The 25,044-nt window shown below is 41.5% G+C and overlaps 1 protein-coding gene across 3 annotated transcripts; it reads right to left on the bottom strand.

The window, feature by feature from the left end:
* Positions 1 to 1,169: 1,169 nt before the first annotated feature.
* LOC117551552 (transmembrane protein 229B-like) lies at positions 1,170 to 24,019 on the bottom strand. Of its 3 annotated transcripts, XR_004569813.1 has the most exons (3): positions 23,746 to 24,019; positions 10,457 to 10,609; positions 1,170 to 1,218 (listed from the first exon to the last, which is right to left on the bottom strand). XR_004569813.1 is itself a non-coding variant. In XM_034224453.1 (2 exons), exons 1-2 carry the CDS (start codon positions 23,786 to 23,788, stop codon positions 12,748 to 12,750), a joined length of 522 nt encoding a protein of 173 aa, XP_034080344.1. In that variant the 5' UTR covers positions 23,789 to 24,019; the 3' UTR covers positions 12,530 to 12,747. The 3 variants fall into 3 exon arrangements, 2 of the variants coding, with proteins under 2 accessions (XP_034080344.1, XP_034080353.1); XM_034224453.1 differs by lacking the exons at positions 1,170 to 1,218; positions 10,457 to 10,609 and adding an exon at positions 12,530 to 13,226; XM_034224462.1 differs by lacking the exons at positions 1,170 to 1,218; positions 10,457 to 10,609; positions 23,746 to 24,019 and adding exons at positions 12,530 to 13,226; positions 16,533 to 16,720.
* Positions 24,020 to 25,044: the final 1,025 nt, after the last annotated feature.

Below are 25,044 nucleotides of genomic sequence, written 5' to 3'. Positions count from 1 at the left end.
CCTTCCCTTCTTCCCTCAATCTTTGAGACTAATGTAAGTAGAAGACATGGCACTGTAAATGTTCGAACATTTAAAATATTATACCACTTAAAAATAAGAAATATTACTTTTGTTACTAAGAGTTCATACTTATTATACCTGTGTCACCTTTCACACTATCGCTGTGATCATGAGCTATGGGCTTTGTAGATACAGGTCCCGGGGTGAATCGTGGTGCAGGGGCCCTTCTCTTTTTGACCACAGGGCGATGCACGAAGATGGTGGGTATAGCCTCTGCTCTCAGCCTAGTCTTGCCCTTTTTTGTCTTGACAAACTGGTCTGCATCAAAATGTGCCTGCGGAGTGACTTGAGGTTACTTCACACACAGAACAACTCAGTTTTGTCTGCCCACATACATATTCCATAGTGGTTAAATACACAGTATTAGGAAACACTTTATACTTACTGGACATGTTATACTCATTACATACTGTATATACAATATGACCAAGAATGTGAGACAACTTTATAGAAATTCATATCACATATGTTACTGATGCCATTTGTCATACTTTGTTAAACTCACAAATAATAAAGTTCCATAACTTCAGTTGGGAACAAAGACCACACCTTATCTCCCCAAGGCAATTTCCCATCCAATAGGTGTGCTATATAGGTGTGTATAACCCTTTCTCCTGTCTGTTTATCCCTCTTTCAGCACAAGAACCAGAGGGGGATTCAATGGAGCCTGAATACCTGCACTGAGACCCTCACCCTGCACCCTGAGTCTCAACTCTCAGTGTTTTTCAAGCCTTTCCCTGTTTTTTGTATTAAACAAAACATTAAGCTTTCCCAATGGTGTGGTTTTCGTTTTGTGAAAAAGTGCAAATGCAGTGTTTGTATATAAATCACATATTTTTTTGCTGTTGGTCGTGAAATTGCTCCTACTTCCTCCGCTCTGTGTCAGTGGGGAAGCTGTACATTCGTACTCCTTTCTCTGAGCGATTGGAGCATCCCCAGGCAGCACAGCAAACCATGGTGGCGACTAGGAGGCAGCACAGCAAACCAGGACAACAAGGAGGAAAAGGCACAGACAAACTGCATGATATGCTATTCAATGTTTATTGAATTCCATGTATTTGCAATGGATGTTACTAAAACAACACATTTAACATCATCATCATCATCATGCTGCTGCTGCTAGTCCTTTGATAGTCACCTGTCGGTCTCCTGTCCTTTCTGAAAGCCATAAAGATGACATTAGTCATTTAGATAACTTGTGTCCTCAATTACCATGGTTACTGAAACTACCATGACTTTAAGAAAATTGTAGACATTAATCTAATCTGAATTTTAAAGCATTACTTTAGATCCCCTCCCTCTAAATATATCAATAAACATTAGAAAGTGATGCTCCTGACTACCATACAAATTTAAGAAGATAATATTGGTTTTAAAGAATTCAAAGCTATAAATAAACAGCAACAGGCTCTTTAACCAAGGCACTGTTAGCCTAACATGTAAACTAGTTGTTCACACTAATCCTAATATTATCACTTAATATTAGCAAATTCTATTTTATTTTTAAAAACATATTGATGTAAATACATACACATATCGATTTGTTGTATAAATATTGCAAATCAAAACCTTTATTCACTAATAATGACCAAAAATCGTAGTTCTATCTCCTGTTATCAATGCATTCACATTGCCCGCCATGAACTTCCGGGGAACGATCCTCTTCTACATGAACCACGTGACGATAACCGTTTTTGGACTTGAGGCGAAGTCCCTCCCCTTCCGAAAGCCTCCATGGGACCCCGGAAGCGGAAAATTATACATTGAAGTCAATGGAGAGAGAAAGGTTATCTTTTGATCCCGTTTGAATTGTGCCACGAATGACACATATGATGTTTGTCAATTTAAAAGAACATTTTGCAAGTCAAAAAAATAAAAATGTGTCGTAAAACTGTGAAGTTACACATTTTTTCGTGTGAAACCGCTCAGTGAACTACAGGTCTCTCGTCTCGCACAATACGCGTCACCAACATAAAGATGGCCGTCTCGTTAGCACATTTCACCACATTCTTTCAGAATGAGAATAAAAGTATTTTACGAGGTGAAAATCACTACAAGTCTGGGCACGTTGAGAGCTGTACCTATATGAAAGGGGAGTTAGTCGGTTCTGTAAGAGCCAGCATGCGGGACCGGCTTTACAAGGTTTCGGTGAGTAATATGAGTGCAATGTGTAACGTTAATGTCAGCTAGCTAACATTAGCTAACAAGGTACACTAACGTGTTTTGTTTTAGCAACTAGTTTTCTCCTTAAGAACTTCGTGGTCTCTGTGTATGCTGTGGATAACATTAGTGTTCACAAGAACAAGGTACACTCCCGTGTTTTGTTTTAGTTGCTCTTCAGATTGAAGCGGCCAGTTTTATATCGACTATACTGTATGTGTGATCTCCTTTTTCTCGTTGTGTCATTTGAGTTTATTTGCTGTGTGTCGATTCAAGGATTTTGGTTATCTAGTCACAGCTGTGTGTGACTCCCTCTGGTACACCGGTATGTGTTTTCCTAATGTAGAGAGCATTGATTAATTAATAAACTACACACTGAGTCTAGATCCTGACCAAATCCTTTTTTATTGTTGATCAAATGTTTTTCAAAAATGTATTCATACACATTTAGAAAAATACAATGTACAATCACAACCAATACAACACAAATTACAAAAAATACAGAAAAAACAAACAATAACAACAGACAAGAGGACAAAACTATGGAAAAATAAACCCTCCCACCCCCAGATCCGGACCATCCTTGTATTATTGCTCATTCAATCTATTATAGCATGCTAACAAATGGTACTTACTTTATTTTTACAGATCTGCATGGGAGACGATGGCGCGATGCAGAGCGCTGTCTGTGATTGTGCACAGGAGATGTACAAATGCAGCCACGCTGCAGCATTGGCAATATTTGCCATGTGGCAGATCAGCTCCACAGATGTTGAGTGCCAGTGGAGGAAGCCTGGCACTTCCAAAGTAGTCCAGCCGGTGTCTCAACTTTACCAACAGCGAGAGGAGACATACAACCCACTGGCCAGAGACATCGCCAACTGTCAACTGGGGGGTTGTAAACGAGGCCGAAGGGGTGAAGGCTTTTGTGGAGGCCTATCAAGTGACAGTGTTCGAATCGAGTCTGGTCTCTTTGTGAGTGAGTCGGGTGTTCTGGGAGCATCACCCGATGGACTTGTGCAGCCACCTGCCCTGCTGGAGGTGAAGTGTCCACACAGCCAGAGGAACATGACCATCATGGAGGCAGTCCAGTTACCATCCTTCTGTCTCCGTGAGGAGGGTGGGTCATATATTCTCAAGGAGAATCACCCATACTGGCACCAGTCCAAGGGCAGCTGCATATCACAGACCGGAGTCTCTGCTACTTTGTTGTGTGGACCACGAAGGAGGCGATCATCATCCCCATCCCCAAAGACCCTGCATGGCATGGAAATCTCCTCCTCCTGGAACAATTCTACACCCAGCATATGCTCCCTGTGTTGGCCAGTAGAGAGGAGGACATTTCAATCAATCAATCAATCAATGTTTATTTATATAGCCCAATATCACAAATGTTACATTTGTCTCAGTGGACTTTACAGTTTGTACAAAATATCAGTATGACAATACGACACCCTCTGTCCTTAGACCCTCACATCGTACAAGGAAAAACTTCCGGAGAAAACCCAGTTAAAACAATAAACATACTCTTAACACCCTCGGACTCTGCGTTGTGTTTCGTATGTGTGATGGGGTGTTATGCAGAGGGGAGGAAAACAGGACACAGCAGATTGGGATTGTGGTGGAGATGCTGAGCAGTTATTTAATTGTTGCATGTAATTATTATTATACTGCGTGCTTCTTAGTTATTCCATCTTTTGCTGTAACATGGATCTGTATGTAACTCTATATTTACTTGTTATCTACCACACTTCCTTCTACATCATACACCATCATTATACATGATGGTGTATATAGGATATATATATTTGTATACATATCTGTAAATTGTATAATTTTATTTAAACGTCTTTTTGATCTCTCAAACTGAGTAAGATTGACAATAAAGTTGACTTTGAAAAATATATATATTCTTTATGAAAATAGTTGACTGTTGTCAAATGAATCCAAATGAAACGTTGGACTGAACTACAACTACGCCTTTAAATCTCTACGGACTGTTTTTCAGTGGGATGGCAAGTTCCTATCTTTAAACATTTATTAGTTTTTTTCTCAGAACAGATTTGATTTTCTGAAGTTAATTTAACTTTGCCGACCATGTAAGGTCATCATTAAAAGGTACAATCAATTTGTTTAGGGTTGACTAAAATAATGAAAAACATTCATTTGGATAATTTACTGACAGAATAAGAAACTCAATGATGCTCTACTCACCTGTTCCCTTTTTATAAAGTGAAACAGTTGAAACGATAGATTTTAGTAAACTTAAAAACAACCTTCTCCAAAAGCTATCAAGGAATATACCGAATACTTGTTTTAGAACTTTATTACATATTTTTATATAAATAGTTTGAATGATCCATAATTGACAGAAGCTTGTGTTTACACTGACCTGTTACTCATATATTAATGTCTTTGTAACTTCAGTAAACCACTACCTCACTAATTTCTTTCATTCATCACGGTTCAGTAAACTAAGTGATACATGAACCAGTTTAATCATTATAATAACGTAGGATTGCAACTCTTTGAAAATGTATGTGGCTCTTAAAAGAGCTGTTGTGTTTGGGTGTGCTGGTCTCAGGTCAGTCTAAGCCCTCTCTCCGCGGATGCGGCGGGCCAGCTGGATGTCCTTGGGCATGATGGGGACCCTCTTTGCTTGGTTCATCTTACTGGGGGGCAGCTACATGGATGTCGGTGCAGTCCACAATCATTGCGCAGTTGAAGGCAGAATGAATTTATTATTGACTCCGAATGAAGCACAACTTCATGTCATACAATGCAATGACTTTATTTGTAATTGTGTAAAAAAATATGAGCATTGATTAGCAAGCAGGACCTGCAGGAACAGAGAATGGTGATGGAGTTGGGAAGAGAGAAGAATAAAGAAAACAGATCAACTTTATTATCGGATATTAAAAATTCAATTTCAAAACAAGTTGCCGCTCCTACAGTTTTCTAGTATGTAAAGATGATTTCACATCCATCCATCCATCCATCTTCTCCCGCTTATCCGTGGTCGGGTCGCGGGGGTAGCAGTTCCAGCAGAGAGCCCCAAACTTTCTTTTCCCTGGCGACATCAACCAGCTCTGACTGGGGGATCCCAAGGCGCTCCCAGGCCAGCGAAGAGATATAATCCCTCCACCTGGTCCTAGGTCTACCCCTTGGTCTCTTCCCAGCTGGACGTGCCTGGAACACCTCCCTAGGGAGGCGCCCAGGTGGCATCCTAACTAGGTGCCCGAACCACCTCAACTGGCTCCTTTCGACCTATGCAAAATATCACACTCAATACATGTGTGTCTCTGGGGGGTGCATTGTGCCTTTGATGTATATAAATAATATACCATAACCAAATACTATTACGTACAGTGGAAATCAGGTTGCCAGAGCAGGTCAGTGTGCATGTTCCTCAACGTCTCAGCAGTTACAGGTGAGGTAAAGAAAATAAAAGAGAAAAAGGTCAGTAACAACACTTTAAAGTAACAACACTTTGAATAATTATCTCTTCTAACAATTTTCTCTCAATAAGCACACAACGACTGTCTTTCCAACAAACAGATTGTCATCACAATGAAACACGTCCAGAAGAATGTCATGCAAAGCTCCATGCCTGCCTTCGACTCTCCCTGAACTGCTTCCTTAGCACCCGGTGGAGGGCGCAGTAGGCTACTCTTCAAAAGTTTCACGAAATACTTACCATCATGTTTGGTTACTGTTTAACATTTTGGTTTACCTCATGTAATAAAATAATAACTTCATGGTAAGGCTACTAAAAATGACAAGGCTAAGTAATGTAATGCTAACTAACGTGCTCGCTACTCGTCGCTACTAGCTAGGTAGCTAACTTGACTATGTTCCATGCACAACATGTATATTACCTATTATATTACCTGATATGTCTGATCCAGCGACTCCTGGTCCTTTCATCAGACGGGAATCGATAGAAGGAGCAAGTGGTATGATCACTTTTATGACTACAACCTGGTACAAAGCACACAGGCATCTTGTAAAAGTGAATTTATTTTTAGCTATCTATAATTTATTGGAGGGAATAAATCAGTTATGAGATCTTTTTCTTCTTCGCTTTAATTACGAGTCTTATTATAAATCACCGAGCATGCCTGTGACATCACTTACGCGACCCAGAATGGGATTTGGGATTTGTAGTCTTTGTAGTAGCGTATTATTCATAGTCTTATATTTCAGCAGTTTTACGACAAAATGTGACTTTTTTGACATGGAAATGATTGTTTAAGATTGACAAACATCATATGTGTAGTTCGTGGCACAATTCAAACGGGATCAAAAGATACGTGTTCTCTCTCCATTGAATTCAATGTACATTTTTCGCTTCCGGGGTCCCATGGTCCGGAAGTAGATGGGCGTGACTTCGCCTCTCCATTATATGGCTCTGTGTTAACCCATGTTAACCAGTGGAGAAATAACCGGAAATACCAAGCAAATGCTACCCCGACGTAATGATTTATTTTTTAATAGTCACACTCGATTACGGCGATTTTCTTGTTGCCCCAGCTGGTCGACACCTCTTTTAGCAGAAACAAAGGCTACATTAATGTATTACATCGATGTTAATCCGTGCGTGTGGATGTGGAATTAACGGACGTGACGTTGTGCGATTGAGTTGCCAAGCAACAGCTTCGGTTCATGTTAATTTACAAACTATTCAACTACAACCGTAGTTATATTTAAAAACATGTTAGAAGGCCTCACAAAATACTTTAATGCACATTAAAATGTAAATGTGAAGGAATGTGTGTATAACAAAATACATCGGTCATTAAACGAAACCGGAAACAGACGTAGGCAAGATCCTCAGCTCGATGATTGGATGGTTATCCGCAATGCATACTGGGATTTGGTGTTTATGTGATGTGAAATCTGAAAACGTTTTTAAAAAATACAATAATACTTTATTCCGAGTGTGCTTGCTTTTCTCTTTGAAAGTCATCACATAACGACATTGTAATACACGGTTTCGGCTGCATTAAGTATGACATATCTGCCGTAATTCTCTATTTATAGAGCCGTGCTGAGAAGACTTCTGGACAAACAGGAGAACTGCCGCCAAAACTGAAGATGTGACGTGGATCATAAATATATAAGCAATTAAACAGCATCTTACATTTATTTTCACACAATACGTCTCCTTGCAGTATCAACACTAATTCGGCTGACTTTTATATTTGATCCAATTGGTAGATAGGCTGTATTTAAACCATAACCGTGCACAGCTGATAGAAAGGGACACCTGGTGGTCAAAGCACGTTATTGAATTATATTATTTTATTATTAGACATTAATAGGAGGATGTGCAAAACAGACAAACTAATAAGGCTTAATTTAAACATTAAAGAGTACTTTAGGTTAAGGTCTTATTTTGAATAAGAAAAAAGCTTTAAGAAGAATATGGAGGGATGAAACCCTCTTGAAACCGCAGGTCCTTCCTTCCTGCAGCGGTCAGACTTTACAACCAGCACTGCCCCTAGTAGACCCTCCTACACACACCACAACACAGACTATAACACCCCTTGCTGCTAAATACAAACCAACTTTGTGCAATATGTGCTATATGTGCAATATATATATGCCATTAATAACTGTGTAATTTATACCTGGCCACTAAATCAATATATATGCCGTTTTGTTTTTGATCTGTATTTTTGAAAATTATGTAACATTTTATCTTTTTTTTTAGCATATTGTTTATTATATTATAACTTAGTACTTTTTTAGCATATTGTTTATTTTATTCTAACTTAGTACTTTTTTTAACGCATGTAAGATATGCAACACTAAGCTGTCTGTGGCTCTTTCCTGCTGTAACGCTGCACATTTTCCCTCTGTGGAACTAATAAAGGTATTCTGATTCTGATTCTTTAATGGTCACACACATGCAGAGCACACAGCACACACAGTGACATTTGTATCTACAGATAAATATTAAGCCTGACAAAGTACTTAACGTCTAATATATTGCTTTACTGCAATGTTAACTATGTTTAAGCACTTATTTGTTATTTATTAAACTGATATTATACATATGTATTATACTCTTATAAGATGTATGTAGATAGTATAAGAAATGTGCAGAATGACAGTTTAATGGTGGAGTATACACACATATTGATAGATGTCTTGTAATGCACTGTTGAGGAACCTGCGACCCAAGTTTTTCATTCATTGCATAACTACACATTAGTTGTGTATAATATGATATGTCAATAAACCTTAGCTTATAAAATCTTGAAATCTTGAAAGGGATGTTCAAACTAGTCATTATATACAGTCTTTAATGAACTATTAGTAGAGAATAATGAGTAATGAATATACTTTATAGGGATCCTATTCATATCTAATAATAAAATAATACAATTCAATAACGTGCTTTAACCACCAGATGTGCCTTTCTATCAGCTGTGCACGGTTATGGTTTAAATACAGCCTATCTACCAATTGGATCAAATATAAAAGTCAGCCGAATTAGTGTTGATACTGCAAGGAGACGCATTGTGTGAAAAGAAATGTAAGATGTTGTATAATTGCTTATATATTTATGATCCACGTCACATCTTCAGTTTTGGCGGCAGTTCTCCTGTTTGTCCAGAAGTCTTTTCAGCAGGGCTCTATAAATAGAGAATTACGGCAGATATGTAATATTTAATGGAGCCGAACCGTGTATTACAATGCCGTTATGTGATGACTTTCAAAGAGAAAAGCAAGCACACTCGGAATAAAGTATTATTGTATTTTTAAAAAACGTTTTCAGATTTCACATCACATAAACACCAAATCCCAGCATGCATTGCGGATAACCATCCAATCATCGAGCTGAGGATCTTGCCTACGTCTGTTTCCGGTTTCGTTTAATGACCGATGTATTTTGTTATACACACATTCCTTCACATTTACATTTTAATGTGCATTAAAGTATTTCGTGAGGCCTTCTAACATGTTTTTAAATATAACTACGGTTGTAGATGAATAGTTTGTAAATTAACATGAACCGAAGCTGTTGCTAGGCAACTCAATCGCACAACGTCACATCCGTTAATTCCACATCCACACGCACAGATTAACATCGATTTAATACATTAATGTAGCCTTTGTTTCTGCTAAAAGAGGTGTCGACCAGCTGGGGCAACAAGAAAATCGCCGTAATCGAGTGTGACTATTAAAAAATAAATCATTACGTCGGGGTAGCATTTGCTTGGTATTTCCGGTTATTTCTCCACTGGTTAACATGGGTTAACAATACCGTGTAGCTGTCACGTTTGAAGGGGACGAAACCGTGACATGTTCACGTCTCCCAGCATGGTAAATCGTCACATGTTCACGTCTTGCCGTGATACCGGGTTGATTTTTTACGAGTGGGGGGCGGACCTCACCTCCTCTAGGGGGTTCCTCAACTCCTTTAGGGGGGTCCGGGGGGATGCTCCCCCAGGAAGATTTGTTTTTAAATATTGAAGCAACATGAAGAGATCTATTGAAGCAACATGAAGAGATCTATGGATACATCTCTCAAAATCCATATGAAACAGAACTGTAAACAGATTTTCTTTTTCTTTATGGATATTTTACAAATCACTCCCCTTTTAAACTGTATTCTGGTTTTACTGCCATATAGTATTTCATACCTGTTTTTCATTTATTCTCTTATTGTTTAACTATAATGATCATATGAAGGTTTGCCGCGGAAATAATTTTTTGAATAATTGTGACAAAACCGTTCTAAACACTCAGAGAGTCCTTTAGCTCACCTGAGCCCCTCAGTCTGACAGGGGAGGACTCTCCTCTAGCTTGTTGTAGCTTGTTGTGGAAACAGCTCCTTAAATCCGTTAGTGCAGCTAGCTAACCAGATGCTAACATCACGGTCCCCGCTTGTACCGGTCCCTCTCTCTCCCTCTCTCTCCCTCTCTCACTAAATGCACTATTGCCACACACACACACACGCACGCACGCACGCAAAAATGTTTGACCTCACAAGGACCAACGGACTCATAAGGACTCTTAAGGACTCCAACGGACTCTAACGGACCCTAACGGACACTGAAGGACTCTGAAGGACTGTGAAGGACTCCGAAGGACTCTGACGGACGCTGAAGGCATGGTGGCCTGAACGCCTCATCAATCGCGCTATCCTCCACGTTCGTTTCAACGTTTTTTAAGGAGTGCGGCTTGGTTTGGATAAAACCTATAGGGGACGATGTTTCTCCACCTGTTCTTTGCTCTTTCCTCTTTAGACTAGGACAGGCGACGATGAGGTGTCCTTGCTCACGGCAGTAATAGCACTCCCTATTATCAGCTGTTTCGGTGCTACCACAGGGAGGAGATCTTACCCGTCTGTCACTTGCCACAGGCTCACGGTGAACTGGAAGATAAAAAGCATTTTTATGAGTTAACACAAATTCATCTGCCAGTACTGCGGCAGCAGCAAGCGACACAACTTTCTGCTCATTTAAATAGGTGTAAATTCTTTCCGGCAGTTGATTCTTAAAATCTTCCAAAAGAATGAGCTCACGCATGTCCTCCCTGGATGTGACTTTGCTGGCTTGACACCACCAATCAAAAAGGCCACCTTTTTCCTCTTGCAAACTCTACATAGGTCTGGTTGACATTTTTCTTACCATTCCTAAATTTGGGTCTGTATGCCTCCGGTACCAATTCATACGCTCGAAGGACTGTGGTTTTTACTATATCATAGTCAAGGCTCTCCTCAATAGTCAGGACATTACAGACTTCCTGAGCTTTACCCACCAATTTGCAATGCAACAACAGAGGCCACACTCTCTTTGGCCACTGCAGCATAATAGCGATGCGTTCAAAAGCACTAAAGTACGTGTCTACCTCTGACTCTCTGAAAGGTGGGACTAATATAATGTGCCTACTCACATCAAAACTATCATCGGGATTTGTGTGTGATCTATGGGTAGGTGTTGGACTGGATGGTAGAGCGACTCCCCGCTCTATCTCCAGAACTTTTACCCTTAGGTGCATGGCTTCCACCTCCAACTCCTTGTGTCTCAGCTCTACCTCCCTGATGCGCAGAGTCAGCTGTAGCTCCTCTACAGACATCCTAGCTTGGGAAGGCAGGCCTTGGAGTGGGGCAGAAAAACCTGCCACATCATCCACTTCACCTGTGCGAGTTGTCTCAAACACACCCCTCTTGATTAGTTTTTCACACAGGAGTTCTTTTAATTCCTGCTTTTTGGCATTTATAGGCACAAATACATCATAAGACTGGGCAATTAACACAAAATCTGCTCTTGTGCAGTCATCTAAACTCTGAATGGAAGGTTCTGTAGTAAACAACTCCAATTTACTTTCCATTTTAAATTTTAAACAGAAAAACTGTCAACCAGAGATCCAGAATGTACAAGAAAAAAATATATAGATAGCAATGCTTACCCGACACGACGAAAATAACAGAAGGACCGGACGGACGAGCCCCCAATTATGTTACGCCCAGGCCTAGGGAAACCTAGGCGCAACACAAAGTGTGCACTCTCTCCTCTTTTTCCACTCCCAAGAACATAGACAATGAGACAGTGAATGCCGTTTGGTAAATTTAATTACCAACGTTTTCTTTTTAACAAATAAGTGCAACAACCCACAAAAGAAACAAATCTCTGAACACAAAAATCTTGCCTAACAAATAAGAAAATAAACATACAAGACTCTTACCTAAGTACAAAGGGACAGATACAAATACGCAATGGTTGGGAGCAGGATAAGCTGAGTCAGAGAGAGGGCAGAGTGACCGCAGAGTGACCACACACACACACACACACACCCACACCCACACCCACACCCACACCCACACCCACACCCACACCCACACACACACACACACACACACACACACACACACACACACACACACACACACACACACACACACACACACACACACACACACACACACACACACACACACACACACACACACACACACACACACACACACACACACACACACCACACACACACACACACACACACACACACACACACACACACACACACACACACACACACACACACACACACACACACACACACACACACACACACACACACACACACACACACACACACACACACACACACACACGCAGTTTCATTCAAGCTCGGCTCTGTGTGTGTGTGGCACGAGCGCATGTTTGTTTTTGGAATGTTGTTGTTAGCATCTGGTTATCTAGCTATGCTAACAGATATAAAGAGCTGTTTCTAGAGTTCTGTCCATCTTCATATCTAACTAAGAAGGCATATTTCCCAAAACGCAACACTATTCCTTAAAATCATTTATTTACATTAGTCTACCAATCCACCAGTCTTGTTTTGGTCTGTGATAAAAGAAATACAGAAAATGTTGTCAGCTTTAATGAATCACCATTTTAACTTAAAACATAAAATTAAAAAGCACAATAGTGGGGTGTTGTTCCTGAAATGATGTTACTAATTGCAGTGTAGTTTTTTGGAAGTGCAGTATTCCAGATTATTATCAGTTCAGTTGAGCAGTCGTATCCTCAGAGTGTTCCTGATCACATGCTGCTCAGCCATAAACGCCGCCACAGTCCAGGGCACTGCATATTCCAGAGTCACCAGTCCTCCCAGGTTGTACCTAAAACCTGAGTAGTCCCAAGGACAGGCCCCCAGCAGACTCAGCCCCACCCCCCAGCTGAACTCCCACAGGTAGATGAACATGGTGTAGGCTGCCAGACGCAGAGGCAGCGGAAGATGCAGAGCCAGCAACCGCTCTCTCAGGCTCTCAATGAGGTAGATAGCGATGGCGTACATAGGCAGTGCCCACAAGCTGCTGTGGCCCGCCAGCCTCCTGTCCGCGGTGCTGCACCAGTCCCACACTGCAGTGAAGGCCACCTCGCACAGGCAGCCATGAAGCGCGTACACGTACAGACGAGCTACAGCAGAGAGAGGACGACCTGGGAGGCTCCCATGTGGTGGGGCTTCATCTTCAAAACCACTTCCTGTTATAAAGGAACACAATGTTCACAAAAACAAACATTATGGTACACTGACCTGCTTTTTGGACCATAAGCAAAGATGATTTATGTTTTTGAAATATACTAAAGTTTGAATAATCAGTGTACAGGGAAAATGGAAAGGTGTTATGTGCCATCGCTTTGCTAGCTGGCAGCAGTAACTTCCTAAAGTCTCAGTTGATTGTCTGTCAATGTTTACAACAGGGCCTAAAAAAAGAATTGGACAAACAAAACCCATAAGCCCACAACTTGTGTTTTTTTTAGGGCTGTCAGTCGATTAAAATATTTAATCGCATGATTTCCATAGTTAATCGCAAATGAATCGCACATTTTTGTATCTGTTCTAAATGTACCTTAGAGGGATATTTTTCAAGTTTTTAATACTCTTATCAACATATGAGTGGACAAATGCTTTATGCAAATGTTTGTTTATTATCATTTGAACAATGACAAATATTCTCATGAATATTAAACACAACAACCTCTGAACATTACAAATATTTGCCTCAATTCAACCTGGAACCTCTCTCATACAATACAATAGAGAGACACTGTGATGGATCGTTGGAGCTATGTGCAGCTCAAGGCATATGCTGCAATCATGTTGCGCGCACTATCCGTGGTGAGTGTGCTGACTTTTTGTACAATGCAGGGCCGTATTCACCATATACATTGGGGGGACACATCCCCCCAATATTCAGATACACTCAAAATGTCCCCCCCAATAAATAGCAACAAAAAAAAAAAGTTTTAATTTTTGTATTTGGTGTATTTCGCTGTTGCACGTCTGAGTCCACCTTCAGTTAGCTTGATGCTCCAAGCAGGTCAGTCATGTTTTAATTTGCCCTCCATCAGTTCTGGTATCTTTTCTAGTTAGCCCTAAAGTAATCTATATTATTTTATTTCGTAATGGTAATGTTAATGAAACCTCCGGTTTAGCTTCTTTGTGTAAGTAACTTGTAGTTCTGATGTTAAAACCGAACTTTTCAGGAATAGTAGCTAACTAGCTGTGGGCTAGCTGGTTTCAGTTGTTAGTCAGGGTTTGGCGGGCTAGTGTCAGCTATGTGGAAAATGACGGTGTCGTTTTGGATGTAATCCAATAGATATTTATTCATGTGGATTATTTCTATTTTATTTTGTAATTTGTAGGGTGTGGAAAGATTTAAAACTGTGATGTGTGACATCTATGGAATACCAAAGGTGCCAGAATTAATTAAATAATAAATACTCTACAATTATTATGAAATAGTATTTCATAATCGTCAGAAGCATTTAAAATATACTCACACGCAGGAGGTTTGCAGTGTGAATCATAGCTTGTGCTGGGTTTAGAACGCTCAGAATTGCTAATAAACATGTTTAATTATCTTATATCCAGCGCTTCTGACCCGTATTCATCACATCAGCAACTGCAGATCGCCGAGGTCAAGCTGTAAGCATGAGCAAGAGGAAGGGTGGCAGTGACATTAGACAGTTTTTTGGGCAGCCTCAGAAAAGAAAAAAAGTAAGTTAAGAGCAGTGAGAAAGTGAGTATTGTTACCAGTAAGTTGGGGGTCTTTTTGATTTTGAATGAGCGGCAAGCAGCTAGTGCGAGTCGTGGCTGTAAAACAAAAGGGCAATAAAGTGTTCCTGTTTCTACTGAAATTGCGTGGCACAGACCTTTCTATGGATTGAAATGCTTTAATGTGATTATGGTTATAGTTGTACTTTATTCATCCCTAATCTCTGCCATTACAAACAACAAAACAAGAAAAGCTAAACTAGATAAAATAGGGCGATGTAATACAATGCACAATTAGACATTATGGTAAAACATTTTAACCAGTTAAGCCCCAAGCCTGTTTTTCAGGTCTCAGGTTTGAAAATGACATTCCCAGAACAATTGACTATATCTTCACTTCTAAAAATGGTTAAATGAATAATCTTTTTTCTCAAAGCAATGATAAACCTGTGAGTTGGATGTAGAAAAAGTCAGAATCAATATAGATGTTTTTAAAGTAAATGCAGATTGAACATAGTAAAACAATTTAAATGATAGTGTCTGTGCAAAAAATAAACCATTACTTATAGTGAAAACCACCCTTAAATGATGGGATAGTAGACTAAAAGCTTTAGGAATCCAAACTATAACATATAATAAGTACCCTGTATCAAGATTGATTCAAAACAAGTATTTCCAAGGCACACCTTTATATGATCATTATAGTTATACAAAATAAGAGAATAAGAGAATAACAGGTATGAAATCATTCCAACTCACACTACAGTTTAAAAAGGGAGTGATTTGTAAAATATGTATAAAGAAAAAGTAAATCTGTTCAGTTCTGTTTCACATGGGTGTTGTTGAGATGTATCCATAGATTTAGTTCCTAATGTTGCTCTCAAAGTGCACCAGATTGATGCTTTTAACTTCAACATTAAAACAAAAATCTTCCCGGGGGAGCATGCCCCCGGACCCCCCTAGAAGGGGTTAGGTCCCCCGCCCACCCACACCCCCCATCAAATTGTCCCACCCACATTGAGGATGCTTCCTATACCCATGCCTGAGACACAGTTTCGTGACTATTGTTGTGTTTTGCCCCCACAGGCAGGGGCATGGGGTTTAACAGGTTTTAAAGTATCCAATGTGTTAGTGATTTTTTATGTATTTCCCTTTAGAATGGCAGCAAATTAGTATTCAAATTTTTATTGAATTTTTGATCCCCCCCAATGTTGACTCCATGAATACGGCCCTGGTACAATGTCCCACTGTCTGGCTACCTGCATAAAGTGCTCGGCGCAGTTGTCTGCAGTTTTCATAACTGTCAGAGCATGAGACTGAAGTTCCTACTGTGGGTCAAAATAATACGCTGTGACCCCGAGGTAACTGTCATTACTGAGTGAAGTCTCCGGTGAGCGTGGAAGTGTGGTCTGCAAGCGGGCGGCAGGAGCGGGGCTGTCAGCATCAGCCTGTAGATGTTATTTTAAACTCGATGCGCACTGAAACTACGGGGCGGGCAAAAAATACACATGCGTTAATCGCGTTAAAATAATTAGTGGCGTTAAAAAAAAATTGCGTTAACTTGACAGCCCTAGTTTTTTTTCCAACAAGTCCTGCAACTCAAGCCTCGGCCACACAAGGACGATAACGCAAACAGACTGCAATCGTTATCAAAAAAGTCTTCCGTCCTCACGCAACAGGCACCAGAAACGTGTCCGTTCACACGAGACCGCTCGAAAGCGGCGGAATACATATGCCAGGCCCGTAAGTGGCGCTGTAGTCCTGCCACAAAAGCAGTGAAGAAGACTTACCGCACATGGTTGCCATGTTTGCCCTTCTGTTTATTCTCCACTTTGGACGCTCTGGCTCTTTTTCTCCCTCCCAGAGGCAAGCGCTGTAAATCTCTCCAGTAGTCCACCAGCAGATGAAAAACACCCACCACTCCGCCTCTTCCAAGGGACAAGGGGACCGTGCCAACACACTCTCACTCCATAATCGTCCAGGAGCGACGTTTGGTCAGTGTCCGTGGCGTGCAGTTGTGACGCTCCTAGGCTCCTTCAGCTTCATAAAGGGACGCAAATAGCTTTCAACTGATTGCAATGTATTCCCATCTGCGGCGGGATTTGACGCTCATGGAAGCATGGCATTCGTTTGTGTCGGCTGCCCTTCAAGGCAATGTGAGCGTCCATTCTCATTCGATAACGGAGAATTGTACACCCGGAAGTAAGTATTCCCCTTACTGTCGATTGATTTTACAGTGATATCTGCACTACTCATCGACTAAAAAACACCAGATTATCCTTGTTAATTACACAACATTGATTGGTTTAAATTGTGTGCAATGCTTTTGTATTTTTCCCCTTCGATTCGGAGAAACAAATATTTTTTCGGAGTAAAGGATGGCAGAAGACACACTACCCAGAATCCCCAGCTATTGCTGATATGGCAATTGGCAATTTGACTTAATACAACATTCGCAAGTTGTACATTTGACTCATACAATAACCCAACTTCGAGTGATGCTCTAGTTTCTTCATGTTTTGTTTTTTTCCCTCTTGCTTGCGCCGGACTGAAACTGTCTTTTCACCGACATCTCTTCACCTGCACTAGTGGCCATATCAAAGCCGTGATTGGTCAGATGTCGATTCATTGCAACGGTGTCGGGTTACAGACGTGCTCCCCTTGTCACCTCTCACCCCCAGTTTCCACTGGGTCCGTCTGCGCCGTGCTGCGCTGCGTCACGGCTGCGCCGCGATTTTGGTCCAACCTCCTATAGCGCCATAACCCACCGGACGCGTCCCAGAAGCGTTTCAGAAGCGTAGCATCGTGCGTGCAGGCTCGCAGTTTTGTTATTGATTCGGGCATCCTGGACATTTGTACTTCTACAAGAAAGTAAGTAGGCTACGTAGTTAAATGTTTTATTTTTGTGTCTGTTTAAATTGTGTTTATTGTTGTTATACATTTCCTATTTTGTTAGTCTACAGACACAGTTAATAATAATTGTAATAGTCCACTTCCATGATGAAAACCTCGTCGTCCATTGTGCGTATCGTAGTGGAGGTGTTGTGATGAAGGAGGGAGGTCTGCTAAATTAGTATATGTGGGGGATGGGCCTGGCCCGGATGCTCACCTTTCCACTTCCTGCGAGGGGGGGCTGCCTGCCCGACCTTAAGTTACGGCTGCGCCGCGGCAAAAATAGGATTCATCCTAATTTTAGAGAAGCGCTGCACCGAGCAGCTTCTGGGACATGTCTGGGACGCGTCTGGGACGCGTCTGGGACGCGTCTGAGCCGTAACGCGGTGCGTGTGGTGGAATAGCACCCATTGACTAGAGTGGCCACGATCCTGACGACCGCCACGGCGCCGCCGTAACACGGCGCAGCGCGGCGCAGACGGACACGGTGGAAACTGGGTGTCACTCTCACTCTCGCGGGGGGTGCGCGGATAACTGCACACAGCAGCTGAGGCCCTCTGGGCAAGGCGGGGCCCCATGCAGCTTGCGTGATTGGCCTGTAGGGAGGGGCGGCCCTGGGTAAATGTGTGCATTTTATTATAAAGTTGTGTATATTTACAGACTGTTGCAAAAACTAAGAAGCTTATAAACATCAGGTTTAAGACTAAAGATGTTTGAAGTTGTATTTGAGTTATTAATTTACATTTTTTGTCAAAGAGATGCTGATTTGAAACCGTTACATACAGTTATGGCATTTCCTGTTTCTGCCGGAGAGAGGGGAGTTTGTCCCAAAGCTTGCCGCTGTATTTACTCCCTCCATCTGACAGGAGGGAGCCTCGTTGAGCTGCGAGTGTCACTCCACGGAGTTCATGGAGGGGTAGGGTGTAGGGCAGGGGGTATCAAACTCAATTTCATCACGGGCCATGCACAACAGCATTTTGGTTGCACTCAAAGGGCCGGTTGTAACTTTAAGACTATATATATATATACATATGTAAATATTTAATATACACGTATGTATTATATGACATTATTGCCTCTGCATTGGATCATTATCGGATAGGGTAATAACTTCATAATTAACTATGTCTGAAAGCAGAAGTCTAGGGGAAATCATTGGAAGTCTCTTCAGTGAGAATGTCACAAAATGATTTTTTTTTTAAGCCAAATTCTGGGGAAAAATTGAAAATGTAAAAAATAGTGAAATTCTGAAGAAAAAAAAAGGAACATTCTGAAAAAAAGTCAAATTCTGAAAAACAAAGTCAAATTCTGAAAAAAAAAAATCAAATTCTGAAAAAAAAATCATATTTGAGATGCATTGTGGGACATGTCGTTTATGGGCAACGTGCTTCTGTAAATCGGCATGTAACCGTATAATAAACGTATTATATTCTTTCAGAGCTCTTGTGGGGCCGCTGCATTCTGGATGAGCTGCAGAGGTCGGATGGCACATGCAGGTAGACCAGCCAGGAGGGAGTTGCAGTAGTCTAGGCGTGAGATGACGAGAGCCTGGACCAGAACCTGAGTCGCTTTCTGTGTCAGCTGGGGACGTATCTTCCTGATGTTGTAAAGCGTGTATCTGCAGCAACGGGTTGTAGCAGCGATGTTTGCAGTGAAGGACAGATTGTTATCTAGGGTCACACCCAGATTCCTTGCAGTCTGAGTCGGGGAAACAACTGAGGTGCCGATGTTGATTGTTAGGTCAAGAGTGGGACAATCTTTTCCCGGAAGGAAGAGCAGCTCAGTCTTGTCAAGGTTGAGCTTGAGGTGATGAGCAGACATCCACTGAGAGATGTCAGCTAGACAAGCAGAGATGCGTGCGACGACCTGGGTCTCTGAGCGGGGAAAGGACAGAATTAATTGGGTGTCGTCAGCGTAGCAGTGGTAAGAAAAACCATGCGGGCTAATGACTGATCCGAGCGAGTTTGTGTACAGGGAGAAGAGGAGGGGACCAAGAACAGAGCCCTGAGGGACCCCTGTAGTTAATTGACAAGGGTCGGACTCAGACCCTCTCCAAGTCACCCTGTAGGTACGGTCTTTCAGGTATGAGGTGAGGAGGGAAAGTGCAGAGCCTGAAACTCCGGGTTTTTGGAGAGTGCGAAGGAGGATCTGATGATTCACCGTGTCGAATGCAGCAGACAGGTCCAACAGGATGATGACAGAGGAGAGGGATGCAGTTTTGGCAGTGTGCAGTTCCTCCGTGACAGCAATGAGAGCAGTTTCTGTGGAGTGACCTGCCTTGAAACCAGACTGGTGCGGATCCAGAAGGTTGTTCCGATTGAGATAACAGGAGAGTTGTTTAAAGACAGTGCGTTCAAGTGATTTAGACAGGAACGGGAGGAGAGAGACAGGCCTGTAGTTTATAACATCAGACGGGTTGAGAGTGGGTTTCTTTAGGAGAGGGTTTACTCTTGCCTCCTTGAGACTGTTTGGAAAGTGACCAGAAGTTAGAGAAGTGTTGATGAAATGGGGGAGAAACGGTAGAATATCAGGAGCGATAGTCTGAAGGAGGTTTGAAGGGATAGGGTCCAGAGGACAGGTGGTAGGGCGGGCAGAGGTAATGAGGGTAAGAACCTCACTTGGAGAGAGAGGGGAAAAGGAGGTAAGTGTGTTGGTGGAAGGAGGGTCTGGTGACCCAGCGGTGAGTAAAGGGGAGTCAGAAAAAGAAGAGCGAATATCATCAACCTTTTTTTCAAAGTGGGTAACAAAGTCGCTTGACAGAAGTGAGGAGGGGGGAGGGGCTTTTGGAGGGTCCAAGAGGGTGGAGAAGATGGAAAATATTTTTTTAGGATTGGAATAGGAAGATTGGATCTTATCTTGAAAGAAAGTGCTTTTTGCCTGAGAGATCGAAGCAGAGAAAGAGGAGGAGAGCCTGATAGGTTAGTAGGTCGTCACGGTGTTTGGATTTCCACCGTTTCCGCTCTGCTGCCCTAAGGACGGTTCTATTAGCATGCAGTGCATCATTTAGCCAGGGAGCAGGAGGATACTGACGAGCCTGCCGAGATGTGAGAGGACAGAGAGAGTCCAGAGTGGATGAGAGAGTAGAGAGGAGAGTTTCTGCAGCAGAGTTTGGAGGCAGGAGTTGGAACGAGTCAGAGGAAGGGAGGGCTGAGAGCACCGATGAGGCAAAGGTAGAGGGGGAGAGGGAGCGAAGGTTACGGCGGACAAGTGCAGGATGAGAAGAGATTAGTTTGTTATGTTTGGAAAGGGGTAGAGAGAATGAAATGAAGAAGTGATCGGATGTGTGGAGCGGGTTTACAGAGAGGTTAGAAGTAGCGCAGTTCCTTGAGAATATGAGATCAAGGACATTGCCAGCTTTATGAGTCGGTGGGGACGGAGACAGTGAGAAAGCAAAGGCGGTTATCAGAGATGTTAGTTCGTCTATCTTCCCTGTCTGGAGGTTGAAGTCTCCGAGAAGTACAGCGGGAGGGCCAGTTTCAGGGATGTGTGAGAGGAGATTATCTAATTCCTCCAAGAAGTCCCCCAAGGCGCCTGGTGGACGGTAGAGAACAACAATGGTTAACTGTATAGGATGGGTTACTGTGACGGCATGGAATTCAAAGGTGGAAGGAGTGAAGTTAGGTAGTTTGAAGAGGGAAAAGCTCCATTTGGGAGAGAGCAGGAGACCAGTGCCACCTCCTCTGCCAGTTGGTCTGGGTGTATGGGAGAAGGAATATGCAGTGGAGAGAGCTGCTGGGGTGGATGTGTTGGATGGAGTAATCCAGGTCTCAGTGAGAGCAAGGAAATCCAGAGACTGCAGGGAGGCGTAGCCAGAGATGAAGTCAGCCTTAGGAACAGCTGACTGGCGGTTCCACAGGCCACCTGAAACTAGATGTTGGATCTCAGTGGAGCATGTGGGATAGACGAGAGCAGGCCGGTAATATCGATTACGAGATACACGGGGCCAGTGATAATTGCGAGAAGACACATGAACAGGAATGGAGAAAATACACATGATTATAGCATGAGGGGCTAAACAACCAAATAAAATAATAAAATAAAACACCAGCGATACTTAGCTCAATCAAAGTAGGATTTGCCTCCTCTTTGCCTCCCTCGTGACTCCCACAGGACTCTAATGTCTTTGCCAGTCTTTGACTCCCACAGGACTCTAATGTCTTTGCCAGTCTTTGACTCCCACAGGACTCTAATGTCTTTGCCAGTCTTAGCCTGTCTGACGCTGAAGCTGATGCTCCAGGAAAGTGCTACCTAAAATGGACACCTGATTGCTGAGTTCTCACAGCTGTAGGGCAACGTCCCTTTAATTAGTTAACTCTGCAGCTGGTGGCCCTCAAAAGGAAATCTAGACTGGCTTCCTCCTGATGTGTTATTGTCTTTTAAGTCAATTACATTAAACCCTAAGTTATAAAGTTATGAGTTTAACCCTTAATACAGTTACACCTGCTCAATAAAGCTCTTAGTATTCTACAAATGTTTAAATCAAAGTTAACCCTAGCAGTCAGTTAGTTCACTTTTAAGGTTTCAGTCAAATGACTTGTTCCAAGTTTCTGCCTGACAGATACTGTAGCGGTTTTGAGTTTTGAAATCACAATTCCAGTCAGATCAACTACAGAGCATGGATACAGAGTACACACACTGAAACAGAGAAGTCTAAAAACACAATGTTACTCACACAATTCTAGAAGTCTCCAGTAGCTTTCTTGTCAAAATCGAGTTGCACACTGAAATGCCACCGAAACTGAATACGTGACGTGGATCATAAATATATCAGCATTTAAACAACATCTTCAATTTCTCTTCACACAATACGTCTCCTTGCAGTATCAATAGTAATTGAGTTGACTTTTATATTTGATCCAATTGGTAGATAGGCTTTATTCACCCCATACCGGTGCACAGCTGATAGAAAAGGACTTGTAGTTTTTAAAGATATTACTGATTTTCTTTGAATACAAGAATGTAAATACTGAATTGAGAGAATAGTCAGGGGTGTTGGGTGATGGGAGACACATCTATGGAATCAGAATTTCAATAGCTTAAAAGACAGGTGCAGCCCTCTCAGTTAATCTTTGACCATTAAGTCTAATACAGTCAAGCATGCAGTTGAAAAGTTACACAGGAACAGAGGATGCATGTTTCTAAACTCATAACTAGATCAAATCGGCCTTAGATACTGTAGCATTGTGTTTCATGACATTGATTTACATTTGAATGACTCACTGTATATTGTGGTTGCCTGTCGTTAGTGCTTGTACTAATAGGGCGGATATCATCACATGTTTTGAATTTTAGTGCTGGGTCCACAGGTCTGTTGACATTAGGATTATGAGTTCTGCTTTTGACCAATAAATGCAAAACATGGTGATCATGGTTGGTCCATGAACAGTCCTGGAATGATTTGTTCCTGTTTTAACCATGTAAAAACCCCTTTTTTTTTACACTTTGTTTTTTCAAAATTACTGCCAACAATAATGTGTTCTTCTTTCAAAAATAATTTTAATTTGTGTTTTTAACAAAAAAAAGATACATTTAAATTATATTACATTTGGTCAGCTTTATTATATCTTAGGGAATTTAATATATTTTTTATATACGTCCCCATGATAACGCTTTGAGAGCATATACAGTCCGGTTCCCTTCCTCCGCCACAGGACACACAGCGTTTCTTAGTGTGCTGTGCATGCTCTTATGTGGATTAAAAGGCTAATAGCCCAGTTTAACAAGTTAAAGGCTTTGAAAATCTTCAACAGGTTTTCACCCTCAACTACAATACATACATGTAACCATATACCAACAACAAATCAAACTGGTGACATAAGATAAGATGTATTTTATTGATCCCAGATTGGGAAATGTTTGCGTTGCAGCAGCATAAAAAAACAAGGCATTGCACTTAAGTAGAAATTAATGATATCCTTGTCATTATATTATTTCTCCTTAAAATAAAGTCAAGTGAACATTAGTCTCCCAATATCATTGAATCCGATTCCACCACTTGGCAGACTTAAACCGAGAGTAGGATGCAAAGACAACAAATGTCGTATAATGAATCAAAGAATGGCCTTCTACAAATACTGAACATAATTAACAGGAAACAATAGTATTTCTCACCTTGGTCATTACTCCTTCTCGCATTTAGCTTTCTCGCCTCCATCCCTGGGCAGCATATGGGTCTCTGTGCCTTTGTAATCCCTCTGCTTCCCTGTGTGTGTGTGTGTGTGTGTGTGTGTATGTGTGTGTGTGTGTGTGTGTGTGTGTGTGTGTGTGTGTGTGTGTGTGTGTGTGTGTGTGTGTGTGTGTGTGTGTGTGTGTGTGTGTGAGAAAGCCTGGTCCACCTGAGGATCAAACGCCTGTGTGCATGTATAAAAATATTGATCTCTCTGTGGGAGACAGCGGCTGGGTGAATGGTTTCTTTTGAGCAGTAATCGCCGGGTTATCAGTGAACCACAGTAGGTGGGTGTGTCAGAGAAGCTCCCCAGTGTGGATATTTGGACTCACTGGCCAACTTCTATTATTCTTAACTTTTACGGTGCATCTCCATTTTCTGTATTAAAAAAACCCGATTTGACTACACTTTTTTTAAAAGGTTGGTTCTTACCAGCAGACAGTAAGACATCTGCAATAATATTTTAGACAAACAATAATTTCTTCCACCTTAATATTTGTGTTTATTATTACAGATATTTTAACCCTAACCCTTTATTTTATTGTGGAATTTGCGTTTGTTTATTTCGTTAGAATCTTTGTATTTTCTGGCTTTTAAATATCTTTCGATAGTAACAACAAATTCTAGACAAAACTAATCATAAGTTTAATTATACAATCGTTATGAATTTAAAAAGAACACAACATTAAACTCATGAGTTAGAGTTGCAAATTAATTGTAGGTCTTGAGAGCAAATGAGATTTCAAAATCAAACTAAAATAAATACATTCAACATGCAATACAGTTATTGTTTGTATTAATTATATTTTGTATTGATTGTTGCCCCTCATTAAATCGTGTCTGTTTATTTTAGTAGCTGGAACAGGTGATAATGTAGAAAGGAAATGTATGATACCTTACTAGGCTACATAAAGATTTTAATTAGTCATGTATCTCCAAATCTATTATGAGTAACTAGAATTACTGTTACATCACTATCAGCGTGACTAAAGCTGCCAACACGCAGATAAGCATTCAATATAAATAAGCAGTTTCACACATGCACAGACCATAAAGTGTCCCTGAGAGCAGATGTCAGTCCTGACACGGTGCAACTGCAGGTTCCTGTGTGTTTGTTCTGTGCGTGCTCTAATAAAACAGTTGGTTGAATGGCGGGTCTTTAGATCAGAGTCCAGTGATTCTAGCAAACACACCTTTAGGGCTAGGAAGGGGGACTGCACCGCTATGGGAGTCAATGACCATAA

The sequence above is a fragment of the Gymnodraco acuticeps genome, unplaced genomic scaffold (assembly GCF_902827175.1).
Source record: "Gymnodraco acuticeps unplaced genomic scaffold, fGymAcu1.1, whole genome shotgun sequence".
Taxonomy (NCBI): Eukaryota; Metazoa; Chordata; class Actinopteri; order Perciformes; family Bathydraconidae; genus Gymnodraco; species Gymnodraco acuticeps.
Note: the sequence above shows the minus strand (reverse complement) of the source record. Positions and strands in the feature narration are given on the sequence as shown.

Excerpts from the sequence above, each read along its gene's own strand:
- LOC117551552 (XM_034224453.1), bottom strand. The coding sequence starts at position 23,788 with ATGGAGGCGAGAAAGCTAAATGCGAGAAGGAGTAATGACCAAG. Across the intron at positions 13,227-23,745 it reads GAGAAGGAGTAATGACCAAG|GAAGTGGTTTTGAAGATGAA; the intron begins GTGAGAAATACT and ends CCTTTATAACAG.